This window comes from Ostreococcus tauri, assembly GCF_000214015.3.
Source record: "Ostreococcus tauri WGS project CAID00000000 data, contig chromosome 12, whole genome shotgun sequence".
Classification (NCBI taxonomy): Eukaryota; Viridiplantae; Chlorophyta; class Mamiellophyceae; order Mamiellales; family Bathycoccaceae; genus Ostreococcus; species Ostreococcus tauri.
Window position 1 is genome coordinate 35,841 of NC_014437.2, and position 20,027 is coordinate 55,867.

The window sequence follows — 20,027 nt, forward strand, 5'->3', positions numbered from 1 at the left end:
GATACGGCTGAGCTGTTTCCAGGTACACACGGGGGATGCACCGTGTACAGAGTAAACGGTTACCCGGTGCGTTGCCTTTGCTTTGAAGTTGGCGACTCTTTCGAAGAGCTCGCTGAGTTGGTCGGCGGTATCTGCGTCAAAATGCAAACGGTCAATCTACCGTTCAACCTCTTGATCGCCGACCATGGCGCGCGCGTCTTCTTGATTCCGCAAATGTTCTCCATTCGCATCGCAAGTGATAAAATTCCAGAGTATATCGTTTCGACGGGTGTCAATCCAGCGGTGTTTGAAATCTCTGGACACCTACTTTACAAGCAACAGGCGGACTACGACGAGTGCACTCAGGCGAGCGCAGAAGCACTCCTAGCGAGCGCTTCGCTGACGGAGGAACAGTTCGTCAAGTTGATTGATTACACTGTCGGTGAACACAAAACAAGTGAAAACTCGGCCGAGGTCCTCTCATCGATTCCCGAGTCGGAACTTTGACGAAATTTGTCCTTCTCTGTACCACTATCAGCTCACATTCTTTTATATTCGGTTGCAAATTGTCGTGTCATTGCTCGACAGGAACACGCACGCGTCCATGTCACTCATTTTATATCTATCTAACCTTCATCTTTTGCGGTGCGCCACTCCGATCGCTTCTTCTACGCTTTTGAAACCATCGCGCGCCAGGCATTCCTCGAGTTCGCGTTTGATCTTCAGGATCAGCGGAGGCCCTCCGAACGCGAAAGCTGTGTAAAGCTGCACAAGCGTCGCCCCAGCGCGAATCTTCGCATACGCGTCCTCGCCGCTCGCGACGCCACCGCATCCCACGAGAGGAATTTTTCCGCCAGTGAGTCTATATAACTCGTGCAGCACTCTGGTACTTGACTCCATCAAGGGTTTACCGCTCAGCCCACCGGCTTCGTCCCCGTGCTTATGCGCTTTGATCTCTTCTGGCCTCGCTACGGTCGTGTTACTCACGATGACGCCGTCCACCTTTTCGCTCTTCACCACGCTCGCCACGTCCTTGATCTCGGCGTCGGTGAGATCAGGGGCTATCTTTACCAGCACGGGTTTCTTCGCCGTGGCCGGGTTGCGATCGCGCGCGCTCAAAACTTTCCGCAAGAGCCCACTCAGGTGCTTGCGTCCCTGCAGATTTCTCAGGCCCGGAGTGTTTGGCGACGACACATTCACGACGATGTAATCACCGTACTCACCGATATTATCGACACCTAGGACGTAATCATCCGCTGCGTTCGCCTCGGGCGTCGTCTTATTCTTACCCAGGTTGACCCCGAGGACGCCCGCTGGGACGTCCTCACGCGCTCTGTACGCCGCCAGTCGTCCCTTCGCACTCTCGTGTCCCTTACTATTGAAACCGTACCGATTGATCACCGCTCCGTGCTCGATCAGGCGAAATGCTCGCGGCTTGGGATTCCCAGGCTGTGGCTGTGGCGTCACGCTTCCGATCTCGACGAATCCGAATCCCATCTTCATGAGCGCCTCGAACGCGCGGGCATCCTTGTCAAACCCCGCGGCCAATCCTATGGGGTTCGCGAACGTCGTCCCGAACGCCCGAACGGTCAGAGATTCAGAATCGCGCGTCCTCTGCCTCGGCCCCAATCCGAGCTCCAGCATCGCGATCCCCAAATCGTGCGCCAGCTCGGGATCGAGCGCTCGAAACGCCGGCGTCGCCGCTCCGTACGCCGCGTACTCAAACGACTCCGCCATCTCCGAATCGCTCGCGCGCACCAATCCAAACGCCCCGATCGCCGTCATCACCGTCACAGACACCGTTCGCAGCGCCCTCGCGCTCGTCGCATCCTCCGACGTCCCGCTCTGCGACGAAAACCTCGACCGAGACGAAACCGTCGCTGACGCTCGACGCGCATCGATCGTCACCGTCTTCATCGCTCGAGACGCCGCGACGTCCTCGAGCGCTCGCGATGCGTTGAGAATATTTCCATGTCTGCGAAACGCGTCGATACCGCGTCGTCGCATCTCGCGTCGCCGCTCAGTGACGCGCGAATCGCCGAACGCGAGCACACCGTGCCGCACACGACGACGCGCTTTTTTAAAACCACATCAAAGGTGCGTCGCTCGGCGCGCATCGCGCGATCGAACGCGAGGAGACGCGCGGGTAATTCGTCGGCGGCGCGCACCGCGACGGCGCGCGCGAACGACCGCGCGCGCGTCGTCGAAGGGTGGCTGAAACAACGTGACGTCGATCATCGAGTGCGCTGTGGATGACGGAGGTTTCGATGACGTTTGACGACGAACGGTGACGACCATCGCCCGGAGAGGGATCGTGAGAGAGGTTTTGGTGACTGACGATGCGTTTACGAGCGCGCGAAGATGTTTGCGATGAAAACGAGCGCGGTGATGGGTACATCCGCGCGGGCGCGACGGAGCCGAGGCGTAGCGTCGAGGGCGGTTTCGACGACGACGCGCGCGGAGGGTGGGTCGGATTGGAAGCCGATGGCGGTGACGAAGCCGAACTTGGTGAATAATCTGGACGGGAAGACGACGAGGAACATCGATGGGAAGGTGTACACGATCGAGGCGAGAGGGGAATCGATCGTGGTCACCGATAAGTTTGGCGCCTCGTTTGAGTCGCGAGTGAACAAGGCGGGCGTTATCGAGGCCAACATGGCGGCGCGCGTCGGCGCCGCGGGCGGTGGCGCCGATGACGTTGATTTTGCGTCATTGAAACCGACCGATATCGTCGGGTTCAACGCGAAGTATAAGATCCCGGAGATTGTCAACGGGCGCGCGGCCATGGTGGGTGCGGTGCTGGCGCTCTTCTCCAAGATTGGCGGCGGCGGCTCCGTGGCGCACCAAATGTTTACCCCGGGTGGATTCAGTTCCATGTGCTTCATGATGGGAGCCGTCACCGCGGCGACGCTCGCACCCGCGGCGTTGGGCAAGACGTCCCTTCGCGCTGCGATCCCGGATGAGAACGCCAGCTTCCCGAACGAGCGCCTGCCAACTACGTGGACAGCAACTGCAGAAGCCCTCAATGGCAAGGTCGCCATGGTCATCTTGACCCTCGCGCTTATCACGGGCAACTAAGCGACGATGATTTTTAATGCGAATCGAAGCAATTTTTTCTTCGCCACGTGTCACAATATATTAAAATGTTCAAATCTTCGTGGACGCGACTAGTTTGGGGGGTGACTGCATTCAGGGAAGTGAAATCGCCTCACTGTTGTCGCCCGTATCCGCCGTACCCGGCGTACTGCGCGTTCTGCGCGTACGCGGCGTAGTAACCTTGCTGCATTTGCTGCTGCTCGGCGTATTGGCTTGACCGAGTATCGCGGCGAGTGCCGTTATGTTCAGCACCGCGCTGCGCGTTGCCGTCTTGAGCCTTGTACCCCGGCGGCGCATTGGCGCCTTGCTTGCCGTTTGGAGCGGCTCCCGGGTACACACCGGCCGCGGGCGGGTACGGGTAGTGGGACTGCACAGCGTACGGATACGCAGGCTGGTGCGGCATGGCGTAAGGGTAAGAGTACATGGGGTGACCGTAGGCATTCGGCATGTTGGCGAAGGCTTGAATTGGCTGGGCGGAGGCACCCGAATTTGACGCACTGGGCGCGTGAGCCTTGTCGCCCGCCGGTTGCTGGCTTTGCTGCTGCACCTGAGCGGCGGCTTGCTGCTTGTAGTAATCCGCGTAGGCGGTGTTTTGTTCAGCGTTTTGCGGTTGTTGATAGCCCTCGTACCCGGCGTAGCCACCCGCCATCGGAACGGCCGGAGGCATCATGTAGTTACCGTACGCGTTCGGCATCATGCCGCCAAAGTACGCCGGATACGCCGCTTGCTGCTCCATCGCGCTCGTCGTCGTCGGAGCGCTTCCGTTGACGACGTCGGGCAACTTGGACGCCACGCCGGCGTTTCTAATAGGTTGCTTCTTGCTCGCATCCGGTTGACCTTGTGATTGTTGCATGCCCCAGCCGGCGGAGGCGGACGCGTCAAAGCCAAATCCAAAGTCAGCCCCAGAGGAGGAGAAATTACCGAACTGGAGACCAAGATCTTGCGCTTGAGCGCGCTCATTCGATGGTGCGGCTTGCTGCGGGCGAGGCGTGGCGGCCGCTGGCGCAGCCGGCTCGAAACCAAATCCAAAGCTGTCGGCGGACGGTTGTTGACCAGCTACTGGTTGCGCTCGCGCTTGCGCCGCCGCCTGGGCAGCCACTTGCTGCGATTGCACCACCGGCGGTTGCGCTGCAGCAACCGGTTGCGCCGCAGGACGTTCGACGCCCTTCGTGCGCTGCGCCCAGTTCATCGCACCGTCCGCTTGTTCCGCCGCCGCAGGGGCCTTCGGCACAGGCTTGCCCCCTTGCGGTCGCGACGCAACGCCACCCTTGGCGCCTCCGCGAGCAACCGGAGCCGACGCGGCCGGAGCCGGCGTTGGATCACCTCGCACTAGATCCGCGAGCGTCTTACCGCCACCGCCCGGTCGAATCGGCGCCGGGTTCGCTACCGCCGCTGCCGGTGCCGTCGTCGGAGCCGTCGTCGCGGGCGGAGCCGCCGCCCGCGCCTGAGCCGCCACCGGCGCGGCTGCCGGCGCCGGCTTTCCCCCGCGCTCACCCGCGCGTGGAAACGGTAACTTACCATTGTCGTGCTTACCGTTCTTAGCCGGTTTCCCATCGCGCTCACCGTTCTTAGCCGGTTTCCCATCGCGCTCGCCGTTCGCGCGTCCGTTCGACCGCTCGTTTCCAAGCTTTCTGTTTCCGTTCTCCGTCTTCCCATTCTTGACCCCGTTCGCCCGCGCGCCGTTGGTCGATTTCTTCGCCACCTTCTTCCCGATCGTCTCAAACTTTTCCACTGCGATGCACGAGACGCGCGCGCGAGTGATCGTCGTCAGTCTCTCTCCCGTCTTCGCAAAAGTCCTCTTCCCGCCAAAGCGCTTCACGTGCACAGGAGTCGTGATTCGTCAGCCGCCAAAACCACCGGATGGATCGTCTTCGCACGATCTGTCTTCGCACGCGAAACGCGACGGGTCCACGCATCGCGCGGTTTCTTTAACGAGTCAAACGCACTGTTTAGCAGCTTATCGATCGCCGTCTCCACGTCCCCTCCGCACTGCTCGAGCACGGCCGAGCAATCGCTCTCGGTGTGTCCGCTCAGCGCGGCCAAGTCGCGCGCGGTCGTCATCTTTTCCGTGTTTCCAGAGCTCCCGACCGCGTTGTGATTCGTCTACGGTGCGCAACGCGTGAAGATAAATTCCTCGCAGTTTTGTCCGCTGTCCGCGTCGCGTGGGGCGTCCGCGTGAGGCGAGTGCGTTGGGGCGTGCGCGTGTGACGTCGGGGCATCGCTGCGTCTCCTGAGTTGACTTGCGATTTAGTGACGAGTCATTATTCAACGAATAGGGACTCGTGAAGACGTGGATGCAAAAGCGCGCGCGCGTTACAAGCGGGACGCTCGGCGGTCATCTCGGGGTGACGAAACGTCGAGCGCGCGCGCCAAATCTTCTATCGCGCTTAGCATAGGCGTGAAACGCCCTTCGGAGCTCCGCCTCGCCGAACTCGGGCCACATCATGTTCGCGAAGTAGAGCTCGGTGTACGCCAGGTCCCACAAGAGAAAGTTGCTCAGACGCATCTCGCCCGAGGTGCGAATCAAGAGATCGGGGTGTTGGGAGAAATTCAACGGATCCTCGTTCGCGGATCGAGCGTCGTAGGTAGATAAATGGGCGCTCAGAACGTCCTCGTCGATGTCCTCGGCTCGCAACTCTCCCGAAGCCACCTTGTTCGCGAGCGCCTTGGCGGCTTGGACAATGTCCTGACGACCGCCGTAACTGAGCGCGACGACGAGTCTCAAGGTTGAGTTGTGCTTAGTCGCTTCTACCGCTCGTCCTACCGCCTCTCGAACGCCCTCGCTCACCTTGTCCAGGTCGCCGATGACCTCCACGCGAACGCCCTCTTTGACAAGAAGCGGCAACTCGTCTTGGAGCGCCGTCTCCACGAGCGCCATGAGTTCCGTCACCTCTACCTGATTCCGTCCGAAATTCTCCTGACTAAACGCGAACACCGTGAGTGTTCGCACGTCCCACGCGGCGCAGCAACGAACGACGCCTCGCAAAGCGCTCACGCCTCGCTCGTGTCCAACGCTTCGCGGGAGCCGTCGGCGAGTCGCCCACCGCGCGTTCCCATCCATGATGATCGCCACGTGATTCGGCACGCGATCGCTCGCCAAACCACTCAAAGGCGCTGGCTTCCCGTCCCATCGCGTCGCCGCCCCTCTGGGAGCGCCGAACACGCTCCCAAACCCGGCGAGCGCGTTCCGTCCCCACCCGCCCGCGCGTCTCTCCTCACTCTCCTCGATCCGCCCGCTCGTCGACGCTTCGTTCGCCGTGGACGAAGAAATATCGAAGTGGTCGTCCTTCCACGCGTCGTCACGAAACGCACGAGGCGCGAGGGAGAGAGAGAGACGCTTTCGTGAGACGTGACGATTCTTTCTCGATTTCTCGTCGACGCGTCGCGTGCGCGCGCGCGCGTGCGGCGTGGGCGCGAAGTCGACGCGCGCGAACGACGCGCGCATCGTGTGAATTCGCTCGGTGCTCGCGTGGAGCGAAAGCGCGATCGAGTGCGGGGTACCGAGTCGGGGTCGTCTCGGTATCATTCGCTCCACGCCGAGGCTCGGACGGCGTCTGACATTCGCGCGCTCGCGCGCGAACGGCGACGCATTTTCACGCGATGACTAGTTGATACAAAGTCTAGTGTTTTTCGAATAGGATCAAGTGCTCGGTGCGCGCCTGGTTGTACACGTTGCCACTCTCGGTGGTTGTCGTGAGCTTCATCGTCGCTCCGGCGAGCGTTTTCAATCCAAACTTCTCGGCGGCGCTGACCATGGAGGCGCGCGTATCGATGTTCGCCCCGTCGCCGACCATGATACACGCACGACCGCGAGGTTTGAGTGAGTGCGCGACGACCTCGAGCCATTCCTCTTGTTCTCGCTGCCATGCGTCACGAAACGCATAGGGATCAGATCGAAGCGCTCGTCGTGAGCCAATCTCACCCTCCATCCACTCTTTCGGCCAGTTTCGGTCGCCAGGAACGACGGTGTTGACGTAAGACGACGTTGGACCCTGACTTCTCGGCGAAGACGTGGAGACGACCGCACCACTCCCGGCACGAACTTTTCGCGCAAAGGACAGGTAATCGTACACCGCGGGGTACGGACACGACGTCAGCACCGCATCCACCTTGGCTTCGTCCGCGAGCTTAAATCGTCGCACGTCGATGTTATGAATCTCCGCGTCCGGCGCTTGGGAGTCGCACGTTGAGCACATCGCTCGAAACTGCCGAAGTCTGTCGGCGTATTCCTCCACTACTTTATAAAATATGTCGGCATTGTCCTCACCGCCTCGCGAGCCGCCGCTTCTCTTCCCCTTCCCCTTACGCGGCCTCGCTTTGCTCTGCGACTTTTGTGTGCGCTGCAGCGCTACGGACATACAAAACCACAGCGACTCGTCCACGCGCCCGCCGCTCACTCCCCCATTGCTCGCTCGAAGCGCGTCCCGGATGCGCCGCCACGCTCTGGGAACGCCTCCGTCTCCGGCCTCCTCGGCGTCGCTCTCAACGCTCTGCTCCTCTGCCGATTTCGCCAAATCTCGCGCCGCACTCGCCCTGTGAACCATTTCATCGATCGTCGTCTCGTCCGGTCGCCAGCATCGATGCGCGCTGACGAAACACGCGAGCGGACTCACATCCGTCCCCACCGCCCGCATGCCGAGCGTAGCCGCGCACACGAGCGTGGTCCCACCACCCGCGAACGGATCGAGCACGCTCGTTGATCCACTCAGGACGTCTCTTAAGATTAAATCACACGCCGCCGGCTGCATTCCGGCCAAGATCTCTCCGAAACCGTGCGTGCACCGAGGGAACCCGCTCGGCGTCGAGGCGAACCCGTGCGTCCACTGCACGCGCATCGCTCTGAGTAACTTTTCCCCAATCACGTCGTCCCCGAACGCGCGCTCCTCGAACGACGACGCCGTCGACGCCTTTCGCACGTACGCCAACGTCTCGTCGTCGACGTCATCGCGCCACGCACGGCCGTCGGCGTCGTTCGACCCACCCCTCGGGCCGCCGCCGATGACCCGAGCGACGTTTCGCGTCCTCGTCCTCGTCCGCGCCAGCGCGCGCGCGTCCAGACCTCTCGCGCGCGCGAGCGCCATGATCGCCCACGCCGACGCGCGCTCGAGCGCGCGCGCGACGCGGGCTCGAGCGCGCGACGGTTCGTGTCGCCGTGTGCGGTGCGATGTCCATCACGGTGCGAAACGCGTCACGTCGTCAGTCGTCGACGTCGCGCGCGAGCTCGCGCGATGACGAGCGTGGGATTTTTAGGTCTCGGAATCATGGGCGCCCGCATGGCGCTCGTCTTGGCGCGCTCGGGCCGGAGCGTGCGCGTGTGGAATCGCTCGAGGGATAAATCGCTCAGGCTGCTCGAAGAGTTTGAAGAGACGAAAACGCCGACGTGCGGCGCCGTGGTCGTCGCGAACGCCGCGGAGGAGGTTCGTGAGCGATGTGAGATGACGTTCGCGATGCTGGCGGATCCGAAGGCGGCGCGAGCGGTGGCGAAGGCGTACGCGGGGAACGACGCGCGCGCGGCGGATGGCGTTCGGCGGACGTACGTCGATTGCTCCACGGTGGACGGCGCCGCGGGAGAGGAGACGAAGGCGGTGATGAAGAGCGCTGGGATCGATTTCTTAGCCGCGCCGGTGAGCGGGGGATGGCGCGAGGCGGCGAAGGGTGAGCTATTGTTTCTATGCGGCGGCGATGGCGAGGCGTACGACGCCGCGTCGCCGCACCTCGAGGTGATGGGAGCGAAGAAGTGGTTGGTCGGTGACAGCCCGACGCACGCGGCTCGAGCAAAATTGATGTTGCAAATCATGATGGGGAACGTCGTCGCCGCGCTCGGAGAAATGCACGGCCTGAGCGAGCGCGCCGGGTTGGACACGGATGCGGTGCTCGAAATGTTATCGCACTCCGCCATGGGTTCACCGCTCACAACGTCGAAGGGTAAGCTCATGCGCGCGAGGAACTTCTCGCCGAATTTCCAGGTGTACCTGCAACAGAAAGACCTACGACTCGCCCTGGATCTCGGGGATGAGCTTGAGTATCCGATGCCTATTTCGGCCGCGACGAACTCGCAATACTTGCGCGCAAAATCGCTCGGGCACGCCAACAGCGATTTTTCCGCCGTCGCTGTCGCATACACGAACGAGCGCGCTCCGGGAACCACGAATTAGATTTCATGATTTCATCACAACGAACACTATACGTAAGACTACAAGGTAAACTTTGCAATACCGTACCTATGCAACACGCGGAGAACATATACGGATGTTTCAGAACATACACAGATGTTTTACTAGGCGTGGATTTCTCCTGTTTTACCTTGTACGAATTTCGGCACGTTTTTGCAACACGCGACACGTGTGCGCGGATAACGCGCCGACAAACCATTACGGAGATTCGTCAAAATCCGGCAAACTTTGCTCGTCGCTCGTGACCGAGGTGTCCATGAGCGCCGCCAAGGTCGTGGCAATCTTTGCCGCCTCACTGGCTCGAACGCGCATCTCTAACTTGGATTGGCTCCCTGTGATCTTGTCCTTGAAATTGAATATTGCCGACTGGAACTCAGGGTAGGACTCGCCGCCGTGTAATGCCGCATCGGTACCGATGCGCTCCTGTTCGCTCGAGATTCGGAGCCAACCGTACTTTTTGATGAGCCACATCACTGGTACAAAGGTGACTGTTACCCAGATGATGATGGAAACGATGTAAAGCATTGCGTTGCCCAGCACAGCGGGACCCTTGGCGCATCCGTAAACGAGGCCACATCCCGCGTACGCCTCGCCGTACGTCTGCTGGAGGAACCGTTTATCGCTGAACAGGGCGGCGGCGATGACGCCCCAGATACCGTTAAAAAAGTGGATGGGTACCGCATCGACGACGTCGTCCAGGCGCCATACGTGCGTCATGAGATGTGACGTGATGACGTATATAAACCCGGCGACGAAGGCGATGCAGAGAGAGATGGAAATGTGGATGTGCGCTGCAGAGGCGCTGGCTGCGACGAGCGCGGAGAGCGAGCCGTAAATCATTCGGAACGGCATAAAGACGTTCGGCTCCAAGTAGAGATCTATCGCCATCACGGTACATCCACCGACGGCGCCGCTGAGGGTGTGTATCAGACCAACGCGGGCGAGCGACGCGATCCTTGGTCCAGCCAAGGTTTTGATGGATCCGCACGTAAATCCGTACCAGCCGTACCACATTATGAGACCCCCGATGACTTGAAACACTGGGCTTTGCTGTGGCATCGGATTCGGTGCTCGCTTGCCCTTGGTGAAGCGCCCTTGACGCGGGCCGATGAGATATGTGAGCCAAAACGCGGCGCAGCCGCCGACGACGTGCACAAAACCGCTCCCGGCGTAATCGAGCACGCCAACGCTGGAGAGCAGTTTATGCTGCGACCGCACCGGTGCGAGCCATCCGTCGTCTCCCCACGACCAGTGGACGACCACGGGGAAGATCAACCCACTCACGAGCGTCGCCGCGACAAAGTACGCCCTGAACGAGCACCTCTCCGCCACGGCTCCGCTCACGATGGTCGCCGACGTCGCCGAAAAACACATCGTAAAAAACGCCTGCGTGTACGACACCACTACGTCCCCCGTCGCTTCAGAACCCGACAAATTATCGGTGCGCATGGCGAACCCGTCGCCGACGCGCCCGCCGAAGACCCCGCCCCCGACGGATTTCCCCAGCGCCAACCCGTACCCAATCAGGAAGAAACTCACCGCGCTCGCGCACAGATCCATCACGTTCTTCAACAAGATCCCCTTCGTGTTCTTCACCCGCACGCTTCCGACCTCGAGCATGGCGAACCCTATCTGCGCCGCGAACACTAACATCGCGCACACGTTCAAGAAGACGGCATCCGCCTTTCGAATGTCCAAGCTCAGCAAGTAGACGTTCACGCCCAGCGCGTCGAACGCGGCGATCGTGGCGTTCACCGCGTTCGCGGCGGCGGGATCACTAAAACTCATCTCGCGCGCGCGGCGGGCGTCGCGTCGGGACGTCGCGACGCGTCCCGGCGCCCTCTCAAGGTCTCTTGAAATGCCCTGAGCGCGTCCTAACTTTAAGACCCGAGTTAGGCGAAAATGACTACAAGTACAACCTACCCGGAGATTAGATTAACCTAACCGGAGATAGTCAAAATCCGACACGAGCGCCGGAGAATCACCGCGACGTAGATCACGGCGATCGTTTCACGAGACTCCCCGCGACGACGACGAAAGCGAGATGGGCGTCGCGCGATCGCTCGCCCCCCCGGCTCGTCGGGCCCGTGGGCTCGACCGAGCGCTCGGACGCGCGCGACGCGAGAGCGCGCCGCGAGCGATGCGCGCGCACGTCCGAAGCGTCGACGCCGAGGACGGGACGCGGGTCGAACTCTTCGTCGTCGAACCGACGACGACGCGGGACGGCGCGAGGGGTGATGACGCGACGGATTGGTTCATCCTGTTGCACGCGCATCCTAAATTGGGTGGTGATCGAACGATGATGACGCCGCTCGCGCGGGCGCTGAGCGCGCGTGGATACGGTGCGGCGTGTGTCGCCGCTCGAGGCACGTCGGGGTCGTCGGGGAGCTCGTCTTGGCGCGGGAGTGCGTCGGAGGGGATGGACGCGTGCGCGGCGGTGGATTGGGCGACGAAGACGGGCGGCGGGGACGGATCGAAGGTGCGAGCGCACGTCGTCGGGTACTCGTACGGGTCCACGATCGGGGCGTGGGCGTTGGATAAACGAGAGGCGATCGCGTCGTACGTCGCGATCGGGTATCCCAGGGGTGGGTCTTGGTGGAACTGCGGAGTTATGGGCGCCGCGGCGAAGTGGTTGATGCGGGATCACTTCGAGGCGCTCCGTGCGAGTTCAAAACCAAAGTTGTTCGTGCATCCGAGTCGAGATGAGTTTACGTCGACGGCGACGATGGAAAGATTCGTGCGTGAGAAGTTGCAGAGCGGCGGAAAGACGGAGTTGCGCGTGTTGAACGGGCACGGGCACTTCACGGTTACGGATGACGACGACGCGGTGGCGACCATCGCGCAGTGGATCGAAGAGTTCGTTCGACGCGTCGTGGTAGAGGGCGAAGGTGAAGATTAGCGGTCAATACAGCGTTTGCGAGCACTAGTTACTAGAGATAGACTTAGCGATTGAGGAATGAGCGAACACATAGTTGAAGAACTACGCGCGTCTCACTTGGACATCAAAATGACGCACCCGCGAGGCGCGACGTTGTATCGAGACTCTACCCCAAACTTACCTTTGACGATAAAGTCCTCAGGGGAGGGCAAATTCGTGTCGACGATTCTCGCCCATCGTTTCCCGTTGGGCGGTGACGGCAACGCGGCGTCGACGTAGAACTCGTGCGCGTTGAAGGCAATGTACAAGTCTCCGCATCCGTACCCGGCGGAATCGTGCAACGTGAACGCCAAAAACTTCGATTGCGGATCGTCCCATCGATCTTCGTGCCAAGTGACGTCTGCGTCGGTCAGAAAGGTCTCGCGACCGAGAAGCGGATGCAACCGGCGGAATTTGACCATCTCCGAAGCAAAGCGGAAGTAGTGCTCCTTTTGACTGTCGAGCTCGTTCCACTGGAAGTTGTTCAACTTGTCGTCGTGCCCGTACGTGTTGTTATTTCCATGACGCGTGTGACCGTACTCGTCGCCCATGAGCATCATCGGTGTACCTTGGGAGATCATCAGTGCCACATGAAAGTTTTTCATCTGTCGCCAGCGAAGCGCCTTAACAGATTCGTCGCTCGTGTCGCCCTCGTGACCGCAGTTCCACGAGTAGTTATCGTTGGCGCCGTCGTTGTTAAACTCTCCGTTCGCCATGTTGTGTTTCGTGTTGTAGCTCACTAAGTCGCGCAGGGTGAAGCCGTCGTGAGCGGTGATGAAGTTCACGGAGTGATACGGCTTGCGATTGTTATGATGGTACATGTCCGACGAGCCGCTGATGCGACGAGCAAAATCGCTCTTCATACCCTCATCGCCCTTGATAAAACGACGCAGAACATCGCGATAGGCACCGTTCCACTCCGACCACCGATCCCAGTTCGGGAAGCTTCCGACCTGGTATAATCCGCCGCAGTCCCATGGCTCGGCGATGAGCTTGACGTGCGCGAGCTCTGGATCCTTTGCGATGGCGCGGATGAGCGGCGGTGAGTTCATTGGATGACCCTGTTCGTCGCGACACAGCGCACTTGCGAGATCGAAGCGGAAGCCGTCGACGTGATACTCTTTCACCCAGTGTTTCAGCGAATCGAGTATGAACTGAGACACATACGGATTATTCGCATTGAGCGTGTTGCCACAACCCGTAAAGTTCAGCATTTGCACGTACTGGTTTGTATCCGTCATGTAGTACGTCTTGTTATCGATGCCGCGCATCGAGCACGTGTTCGGGAGCTCGTCGTTCATCTCGCCAGTGTGATTGTATACGACGTCGAGGATGACTTGGATGCCCGCCGCATGAAGCGCCCTGACCATCTCCTTAAACTCTCGCGATGCCTCTCGAGCCGAGCAGCCCTTCTTTCCGAACCGCGTCATCGGTGCAAAAAAGCTCATCGTGCTGTATCCCCAAGTGTTCACCATGTGATCACGCGGATTCGGAATTCTCTGGAACTCCATCTCGTCGTACTCAAACACCGGCAACAGTTCGACGACGTTGACACCCAGAGACTTTAAGTGTTCAACTTTCGCGGCGACGCCCGCGTACGATCCGCGCGCGTCAGCATCTAATCCCGAGCTTGCATCCGCGGTAAACGCGCGAACAGTCATCTCGTACACGATCATATCCTTCTCGTCGATTTGCGGCGACTCCACGCCTCGCCAATCGAACGGAGCTGACTCAAAATCGTAACCGCTCAACATATCCGGATCGTTCGTGTCACCGCTCACCTTGTGCTTCGACCACTCTCCAAAGACCTTCCGTCTCGCCTCGACGAGCGGCGCGTACGGATCCATGAGCACTTTCGTCGCATCGAATCGCTGCCCGGTGTCCCAACCACCCTCGCCGTTGATGCGATATCCGTACCGCATCCCACTCCTCACCATCCCACTGATCATCTTAATGTGCCACACGTCTCCCGTTCGCATCATCGGCACCTCAAACCGAGGCTTCACGCGCGTCCAGTCGTCTTCGGCGTCGTACGCGCACAACGTCACCGCTTGCGCGCTCGAAGCGCATCGCACCGCGAAGTTCACCCCGCCGTCCGTCGTCGCGCTCGGTCCGAGCGGTTCGGCGTCCCCACTGACCCAGGCAATTTCGGAATTTGACCCCCGCATCGTCTCCGACGCGCCGAGCGCCGAGCGCGTCGTCGAACAGCGCTCGAGAGATGAGTTTCCAAAATGACGCTGGCGCCGCTTCGATCGCTCTTCGTTCCCGACGCGTCGCCCGCGCGCGGCGAACGAGGTCGCGCCGTCGACGGAAACAATCGTGAGCATCTACGGACGAGCGCCGACGTCCGTGCGGCGTCTCGGAGTGCGGGACGCGCGCGATCGCTGTGTCACTGAACGACGCGCGGCGATCCATAAAGATGAGCGTGACGACGAACGCGAGCGACGCCACGGACGCTGGTGTGCCCAGGGCCAAGGTGGGTATATCGCATAACGCCGCCGCGCGCTCGATCGCGACGAAGCGCGAGAGACGGGGACGTGAAACGCGCGATGGGTCCGTGAGGTTGACTTTACGACGAACTCGTTGATTCCTTTGACCTCGACGACTGACTGCGAATCGCGCGCGTTTCGTCGCCAACGCAGTTCATCGAGGACGTCGCCGCGCACGTGGGCGACGGCGAGGTGGACGACGCTTTATCGGAGCTCCAAAAGCGATACTCGGCGTACAAGCGGCTCGAAGCGGAGCTGCAGCAGGCGAGAATACGTCTGTCGCAACAGCTCCCGGACGTTAAACGCTCGTTAGAGGCGGTGGACGTTTTGGTAGAGAAGCGTGATCGAGGAGAGGAGGAGGGGACGACGGTGCGGTATCAGTTGACGGAGGCGACGTTCGCGGACGCGGAGGTGGCGACGCCGGAGAGCGTGTACCTATGGCTCGGGGCAAACGTGATGTTGGAGTATCCCTTGGACGAGGCGAAGGAGCTGTTGGAGGCGAACGTGAAGGCGTGCGAGAGCGGGTTGGAGGCGAACGCGAGGGATCTGGCGGTGATCAAGGACAACGTGACCATCACAGAGGTGAACATGGCGCGGCTGTACAACTGGGACGTCACAAAGAAGAAGGAGCAAGGCGCCAAGAGCTCTGACGGCGCGTGAGCGCGCGTCTCGAGCGCGCACGTTAGAATTAATCTAAAAGTCATGTCGCGATCGAATCGAACACGTCACGCGTCATTCATCGTCGTCGCGCTTCTTCCCGCGCGTCGCGCCTATCCAGTCGCCCCCTCATTGCGCGACGTCATGCGTACGCTCGCGCGCCCCGTCGTCCCGATTCGCACCCCAGTTGGACGTAACGTGTCACGCGCGTCGTCTAACCGTGCGTCGAACACAACGCTCAAAGCGTCGTCGACGAACAACGATTCAGAATTAACAGCGCCCAAGTTGACCAAGCGCCAACTCGCGCGTTGGGCTCTCACCGCGTGCACGGCGCCGCTGTGGATCGACGTCGGGAAGGACTTGGGTTTCTTCACCGGGAGCGACGCGGAGTACCCGGAGTTGATCGTCCCGGGCGCCGGAGAGGCCGTCGCCGAGTTCGCGGCGGGATGCTTTTGGTCGGTGGAGAAGACTTTCCGAGCGCTCCCGGGGGTGACGTCGACGCAGACGGGATACATCGGTGGGTTCGTCGATCGACCGAGGTACTTTGATGTCGCGGGCGGGCGCACTGGACACGTTGAGAGCGTGAGGGTGGTGTACGACAAGTCGAATACAAGTTACGAGGACTTGTTACGAGCGTATTGGCGGTCGGTGGACGCGACGCGAGACGACGGGCAGTTCGTGGATTCGGGAGAGCAGTATCGACCGGTGATCTGGGCCATGGATGCCGCTCAAAGAGATACGGCGGAGCGTTCTCGAGATGCGCTCATGCACGCAAACGTGTACGGGAAGCCGATCAAGGTGTCGATTACGGACGCCTCGGATAAGACGTTTTGGCCGGCCGAATTTTATCATCAGGAGTATTTCATCTCGCACAAGAATAAGTATGATTTCTACAGTTCTCTCTCCGGACGGGATGAGTACATCGCCTCGGTCTGGGGCGACGAGCGCTCAGCGGCGAGACGTAAAATTTGATAGAGCGATTTGATTGTTAGTCTTTAGGATTTTTAGTGTGACTTAGTCGTTGGGAAAGAATTGAGTAAAGGCGGAGATGAGACGTGCGCTTCGACAGAAATCACCGATCGATTGTCCGAGGCGAATGACGCGCGCGAATGACCAGGCGTGCTGTCAAGAAGAGGAGTGAAACAATATCTCTCTTGAATAACACACAAGTATTCGTAACGTCTCATGTCGTCCAATCCATGATTAATGTCTAAGTGTAAACGCATACCGCATCGTCTAGTATGGGTTCGATCGACCCGACCAGCCACCACCGCCACCAACGCTTCCGTAGCCGCCTCGCTGGGGGCCGCCACCACCACCGTAGCCGCCACCACCACCGTAGCCGCCACCGTAGCCGCCACCGCCGCTTGGACCATTTCCGAACGGATTTCCGCCGCCACCACCGCCGTAGCCGCCGCCGCCGCCGTAGCCGCCGCCGCCGCCGCCGTAGCCGCCGCCGCCGCCGTAGCCGCCGCCGCCGCCGTAGCCGCCGCCGCCGCCGCCGCCTCGGCGACCACCGCCTCGAGCGCCGCCACGGCGGCCACCGCCTCGACCAAAACCAGCAGATCGCGCCATCTCCTCAATCTCCGGTGGGACCACTTGGTTGGCATCGCGAAGAATCGGAATCAGCTTGCGAGCCATGTTACCCTCGTCGGCGTCGATGAAGGAGTAAGCCCAGCCCTTTTTTCCGGCGCGACCAGTACGACCGATACGGTGAACATAATCTTCGATTTGGTTCGGGAAGTCGTAGTTCACGACGAGATTGCAATCCTTGACGTCCAATCCACGCGCCGCGACGTCAGTGGCGACGAGGACCGGAGTGCGACCGTTACGAAACTGGTTCAAGATCCAATCGCGTTCGCGTTGCTCCTTGTCGCCGTGAATGATCCCAGCCAAGTTACCGACGGAGCGGCCGAGCTGGTCGCACATACGCTTGGTAGAGCAGAACACGAGCGCCTTGAGCGGCTCGCACTCCTTCGGGGGGTTGTTAAGGATTTCCATGAGCCGCTTCTCTTTTTGGAAGCCGGAGCAGATCTCAATGTTTTGCGTGATGTCCTTGTTCGCCACGAGCTGATCGGTGTCGCCGATGTTCACCTGGATTGGGTTGGTCAAGATGGCGGTCGCAACGCGAATCACCGCTTTGGGCCACGTTGCGGTGAAGAAGAGCGTCTGGCGATCAACCGGGACGGCTTGCAGAATCTTACGGATTTGCGGCTCGAAACCCATGTCCAACATTCTGTCCGCCTCGTCGAGAACGACGTACGTCGCCGTGGACATGTCCACCATGCGCGACTCAATCATATCGTTCAGGCGACCCGGAGTCGCGATGCAAATTTGCGGACGATTGCGAAGCTGCGCGAGTTGGCGACCCTTGGGCGCGCCGCCGTACAGGCACACGGACTGCACGCCGACAGACGCGCCAAACTTCATGCACTCCTCCTGAATCTGAGTCGCGAGCTCGCGCGTGGGCGCGAGCGCTAACATCGTCGGTCCACGTGCGTTGCGCCCGTTTCCGCGCTCGGCGATGTGCATGAGACCCGGGAACAGGAACGCCACCGTCTTACCGCTACCCGTCTTTGCCACGGAGATCATGTCGTATCCTTGGAGCGCGATCGGCCACGACTGCGACTGAATCCCCGTCGGTGCTTCATACCCAGCGCGTTTCACCGCATCCAGTAAAGCTGGCGGCCACGGTCCTTGATCGAACGACGTCATCGGATCGGGCGTCGTCAGCCCGGGCGGCGCCCGGACGCTGATCTCGTTTCGCTTTCGAAACTCCGCTCCCGTCTCCGTGGCGACGTACCCGAGGTCTTTCGTCCCCAGGCCTTTTCCTCGCGCGTACGCATCCGGCGGCGGCGCGTTATACTCCTCCGCACCGTACGAATCATCCGCCCCCAAGTGAGAGAAGCTCGCCCCGCTGTGTCCGAGGTACCCAAACTTATTCTCCGCCTTCGTCTCCCCCGTCGGTCGTTCGTACTGCGTCACGTTCGTCGCCGTGTGCCAATAGTACACCTTACCCTCGGCGTGCACCTCCTGCCATCCCTCGGGCAGACCGGCGCTGCTGACGGTGCCTTGAACCATTTCTTTCAATCTTCGATCGCGCAGATCGTCGTCGAGGCGTTCACGATGCCGACGATTTCCGCGTCGCGCCTCCTTCGTTCACGTCGAGAGGGGTTGGAAAAGACGCGTCGATGAACGCGCCGTCGAATTGAGCGCTCGAACCGGGCGAGATGTGCGTCGACGCGGCGTCCGTCGCGATCGTCGCGGTGTGACCCGTGGGCGCGCCGCCGCCGTGCGTCAACGCGATGTGGCTAAAGTCCGATGATTCGTAGTGTATTCGGTTTAATGCTATGTATGGTGTCTTTACACGCATCGCGCGCTACGCGCGCGCGTCGCGCGCCTCCGTCGTCGCGGACGCCGCGTGTTCGTCCGCGTCGTCCGCGCCCTGGATCGCGTCGGCGATCGTCGGGGCGACGAAGAGGTTAAAAATGAGCTCACCCGCGATGAGCGCGGCGTAGGTGCCCCAGTGCACGACGGAAGGACGAGCCCCGCGCGGACGACACAAGGCGAAACCGGCGCTAAAGGCGGCGCCGCCGAAGAGCGTGGCGGCCGCCTTGCACGACGAGCGCACGATCGCTCGACGAAGCGCTCTGGATGTTTTCTTCGACCACGATCCAGTTTTCTTCGCCGCGCTTCGAGAGATCCACGCGGCGAGACCGACGTCGAACAACCACTCGCCCGAGACGTCGACGCAACGCGCGAGCGCCGTGGTGCGAAACATGTTTCGCGCCTGGGCAAACTTACCCATTCCACGCTCCCAGCTCACCCTCTGCGCCTTTCTTCTCGCACTTCGTCGCACGTCTTTGCACAGTTTTGCCGCTAATCTCTCGCTCGATCGCGCGATGACGGCGCGCTGGAGCGACAGCCTCGTCAGCCCCACCGCCGTCTCGCGCGCGAACGCTCGAACCGTCTCCCGCATCGGCTCCACGTAATCGAACTCAGGCCACTCCATCTCTTCCCCGGTCTCATCCTCCTTCTTACTCCGCCGCTCCACCTCGTCGATCCACCTCAAAACCGGTCTTTGATACCCCAACAGCGCCGCGCGCAGCGCTCGCCACGCGCACGCCCGCGCGCCGATTTGCCCGCTCACCGTCTTCCGCTCGATCACGTACGTCTTCAAGCGTTCATCCGGGTACACCTCTCGCAAGAACGAACACTCCGCGCGCCGCGCGCCGAGGACGTCCACCGCGAGCGCGCGCCGCGCCAACGCCAACGCGTCAAAGACATCCATCGACGCTTTCGACCGATGTCGATCGAACGCCATCCATCCGACCGCGTCCTCGCCCGCGCTCGACGCCGCGAACCCGCGCGCGCGGGGCATCGCCCCGACGCCTCCGCGCGTCGTCGTCGTCGTCGTCGTCATCGTCGACGCGCGCGCGCGGCGTCGTCCCGGCGCGTCACATCGCGTCCCGGTCGACCCCAACCGCATCGAAAGGCGTCGACCGGCGATCGTCGTCCAAGTCGCCCTTTCGACGCCTTTCGAGCGCATCATCGCGCGCCTTTGGGTTTTCCGTCACACCGCGTCCCGGTCGACCCCAACCGCATCGAAAGGCGTCGACCGGCGATCGTCGTCCAAGTCGCCCTTTCGACGCCTTTCGAGCGCATCATCGCGCGCCTTTGGGTTTTCCATCACATCGCGCCCGGCGGCGCCGCGCG

The 20,027-nt window shown here is 61.1% G+C and overlaps 14 protein-coding genes across 14 annotated transcripts; 6 read left to right on the forward strand and 8 right to left on the reverse strand.

Annotated features, from left to right (window-relative positions):
• Positions 1 to 486, forward strand: OT_ostta12g00230 (unnamed product; the record flags this gene model as incomplete). The annotated part of the gene is made up of 1 exon (XM_022982791.1): positions 1 to 486. A coding segment is annotated over one exon (486 nt), but the record flags the coding sequence as incomplete, so codon positions are not given.
• A 126-nt stretch (positions 487 to 612) lies between these two features.
• Positions 613 to 1,896, reverse strand: OT_ostta12g00240 (Dihydroorotate dehydrogenase, class 1/ 2; the record flags this gene model as incomplete). The annotated part of the gene is made up of 1 exon (XM_022982793.1): positions 613 to 1,896. The coding sequence occupies one exon, from the start codon at positions 1,894 to 1,896 to the stop codon at positions 613 to 615; it is 1,284 nt and encodes a 427-aa protein (XP_022840021.1).
• A 444-nt stretch (positions 1,897 to 2,340) lies between these two features.
• Positions 2,341 to 3,057, forward strand: OT_ostta12g00250 (Chlorophyll A-B binding protein; the record flags this gene model as incomplete). Its single annotated transcript, XM_022982794.1, has 1 exon — positions 2,341 to 3,057. The coding sequence occupies one exon, from the start codon at positions 2,341 to 2,343 to the stop codon at positions 3,055 to 3,057; it is 717 nt and encodes a 238-aa protein (XP_022840022.1).
• A 130-nt stretch (positions 3,058 to 3,187) lies between these two features.
• On the reverse strand, positions 3,188 to 5,136 carry OT_ostta12g00260 (UBA-like; the record flags this gene model as incomplete). Its single annotated transcript, XM_022982795.1, has 2 exons — positions 3,188 to 4,806; positions 5,022 to 5,136. The coding sequence occupies 2 exons, from the start codon at positions 5,134 to 5,136 to the stop codon at positions 3,188 to 3,190; spliced, it is 1,734 nt and encodes a 577-aa protein (XP_022840023.1).
• Positions 5,137 to 5,410: 274 nt separating this feature from the next.
• Positions 5,411 to 6,520, reverse strand: OT_ostta12g00270 (Decaprenyl diphosphate synthase-like; the record flags this gene model as incomplete). Its single annotated transcript, XM_022982796.1, has 1 exon — positions 5,411 to 6,520. One exon carries the CDS (start codon positions 6,518 to 6,520, stop codon positions 5,411 to 5,413), a length of 1,110 nt encoding a protein of 369 aa, XP_022840024.1.
• A 175-nt stretch (positions 6,521 to 6,695) lies between these two features.
• OT_ostta12g00280 (unnamed product) lies at positions 6,696 to 8,156 on the reverse strand (the record flags this gene model as incomplete). Its single annotated transcript, XM_003082132.1, has 1 exon — positions 6,696 to 8,156. The coding sequence occupies one exon, from the start codon at positions 8,154 to 8,156 to the stop codon at positions 6,696 to 6,698; it is 1,461 nt and encodes a 486-aa protein (XP_003082180.1).
• Positions 8,157 to 8,303: 147 nt separating this feature from the next.
• OT_ostta12g00290 (Hydroxy monocarboxylic acid anion dehydrogenase,HIBADH-type) lies at positions 8,304 to 9,230 on the forward strand (the record flags this gene model as incomplete). The annotated part of the gene is made up of 1 exon (XM_003082133.1): positions 8,304 to 9,230. The coding sequence occupies one exon, from the start codon at positions 8,304 to 8,306 to the stop codon at positions 9,228 to 9,230; it is 927 nt and encodes a 308-aa protein (XP_003082181.1).
• A 216-nt stretch (positions 9,231 to 9,446) lies between these two features.
• Positions 9,447 to 11,036, reverse strand: OT_ostta12g00300 (Ammonium transporter, conserved site; the record flags this gene model as incomplete). Its single annotated transcript, XM_022982797.1, has 1 exon — positions 9,447 to 11,036. One exon carries the CDS (start codon positions 11,034 to 11,036, stop codon positions 9,447 to 9,449), a length of 1,590 nt encoding a protein of 529 aa, XP_022840025.1.
• Positions 11,037 to 11,388: 352 nt separating this feature from the next.
• Positions 11,389 to 12,147, forward strand: OT_ostta12g00310 (unnamed product; the record flags this gene model as incomplete). Its single annotated transcript, XM_003082135.1, has 1 exon — positions 11,389 to 12,147. The coding sequence occupies one exon, from the start codon at positions 11,389 to 11,391 to the stop codon at positions 12,145 to 12,147; it is 759 nt and encodes a 252-aa protein (XP_003082183.1).
• Positions 12,148 to 12,239: 92 nt separating this feature from the next.
• On the reverse strand, positions 12,240 to 14,333 carry OT_ostta12g00320 (Glycosyl hydrolase, family 13, catalytic domain; the record flags this gene model as incomplete). Its single annotated transcript, XM_022982798.1, has 1 exon — positions 12,240 to 14,333. One exon carries the CDS (start codon positions 14,331 to 14,333, stop codon positions 12,240 to 12,242), a length of 2,094 nt encoding a protein of 697 aa, XP_022840026.1.
• A 251-nt stretch (positions 14,334 to 14,584) lies between these two features.
• OT_ostta12g00330 (Prefoldin, subunit 3) lies at positions 14,585 to 15,314 on the forward strand (the record flags this gene model as incomplete). The annotated part of the gene is made up of 2 exons (XM_022982799.1): positions 14,585 to 14,641; positions 14,808 to 15,314. 2 exons carry the CDS (start codon positions 14,585 to 14,587, stop codon positions 15,312 to 15,314), a joined length of 564 nt encoding a protein of 187 aa, XP_022840027.1.
• Positions 15,315 to 15,455: 141 nt separating this feature from the next.
• OT_ostta12g00340 (Peptide methionine sulphoxide reductase MsrA) lies at positions 15,456 to 16,283 on the forward strand (the record flags this gene model as incomplete). Its single annotated transcript, XM_003082138.1, has 1 exon — positions 15,456 to 16,283. One exon carries the CDS (start codon positions 15,456 to 15,458, stop codon positions 16,281 to 16,283), a length of 828 nt encoding a protein of 275 aa, XP_003082186.1.
• A 264-nt stretch (positions 16,284 to 16,547) lies between these two features.
• On the reverse strand, positions 16,548 to 18,392 carry OT_ostta12g00350 (Helicase, C-terminal; the record flags this gene model as incomplete). The annotated part of the gene is made up of 1 exon (XM_003082140.3): positions 16,548 to 18,392. The coding sequence occupies one exon, from the start codon at positions 18,390 to 18,392 to the stop codon at positions 16,548 to 16,550; it is 1,845 nt and encodes a 614-aa protein (XP_003082188.3).
• A 298-nt stretch (positions 18,393 to 18,690) lies between these two features.
• On the reverse strand, positions 18,691 to 19,734 carry OT_ostta12g00360 (unnamed product; the record flags this gene model as incomplete). The annotated part of the gene is made up of 1 exon (XM_003082141.2): positions 18,691 to 19,734. The coding sequence occupies one exon, from the start codon at positions 19,732 to 19,734 to the stop codon at positions 18,691 to 18,693; it is 1,044 nt and encodes a 347-aa protein (XP_003082189.2).
• Between the last annotated feature and the right edge of the window lie 293 nt (positions 19,735 to 20,027).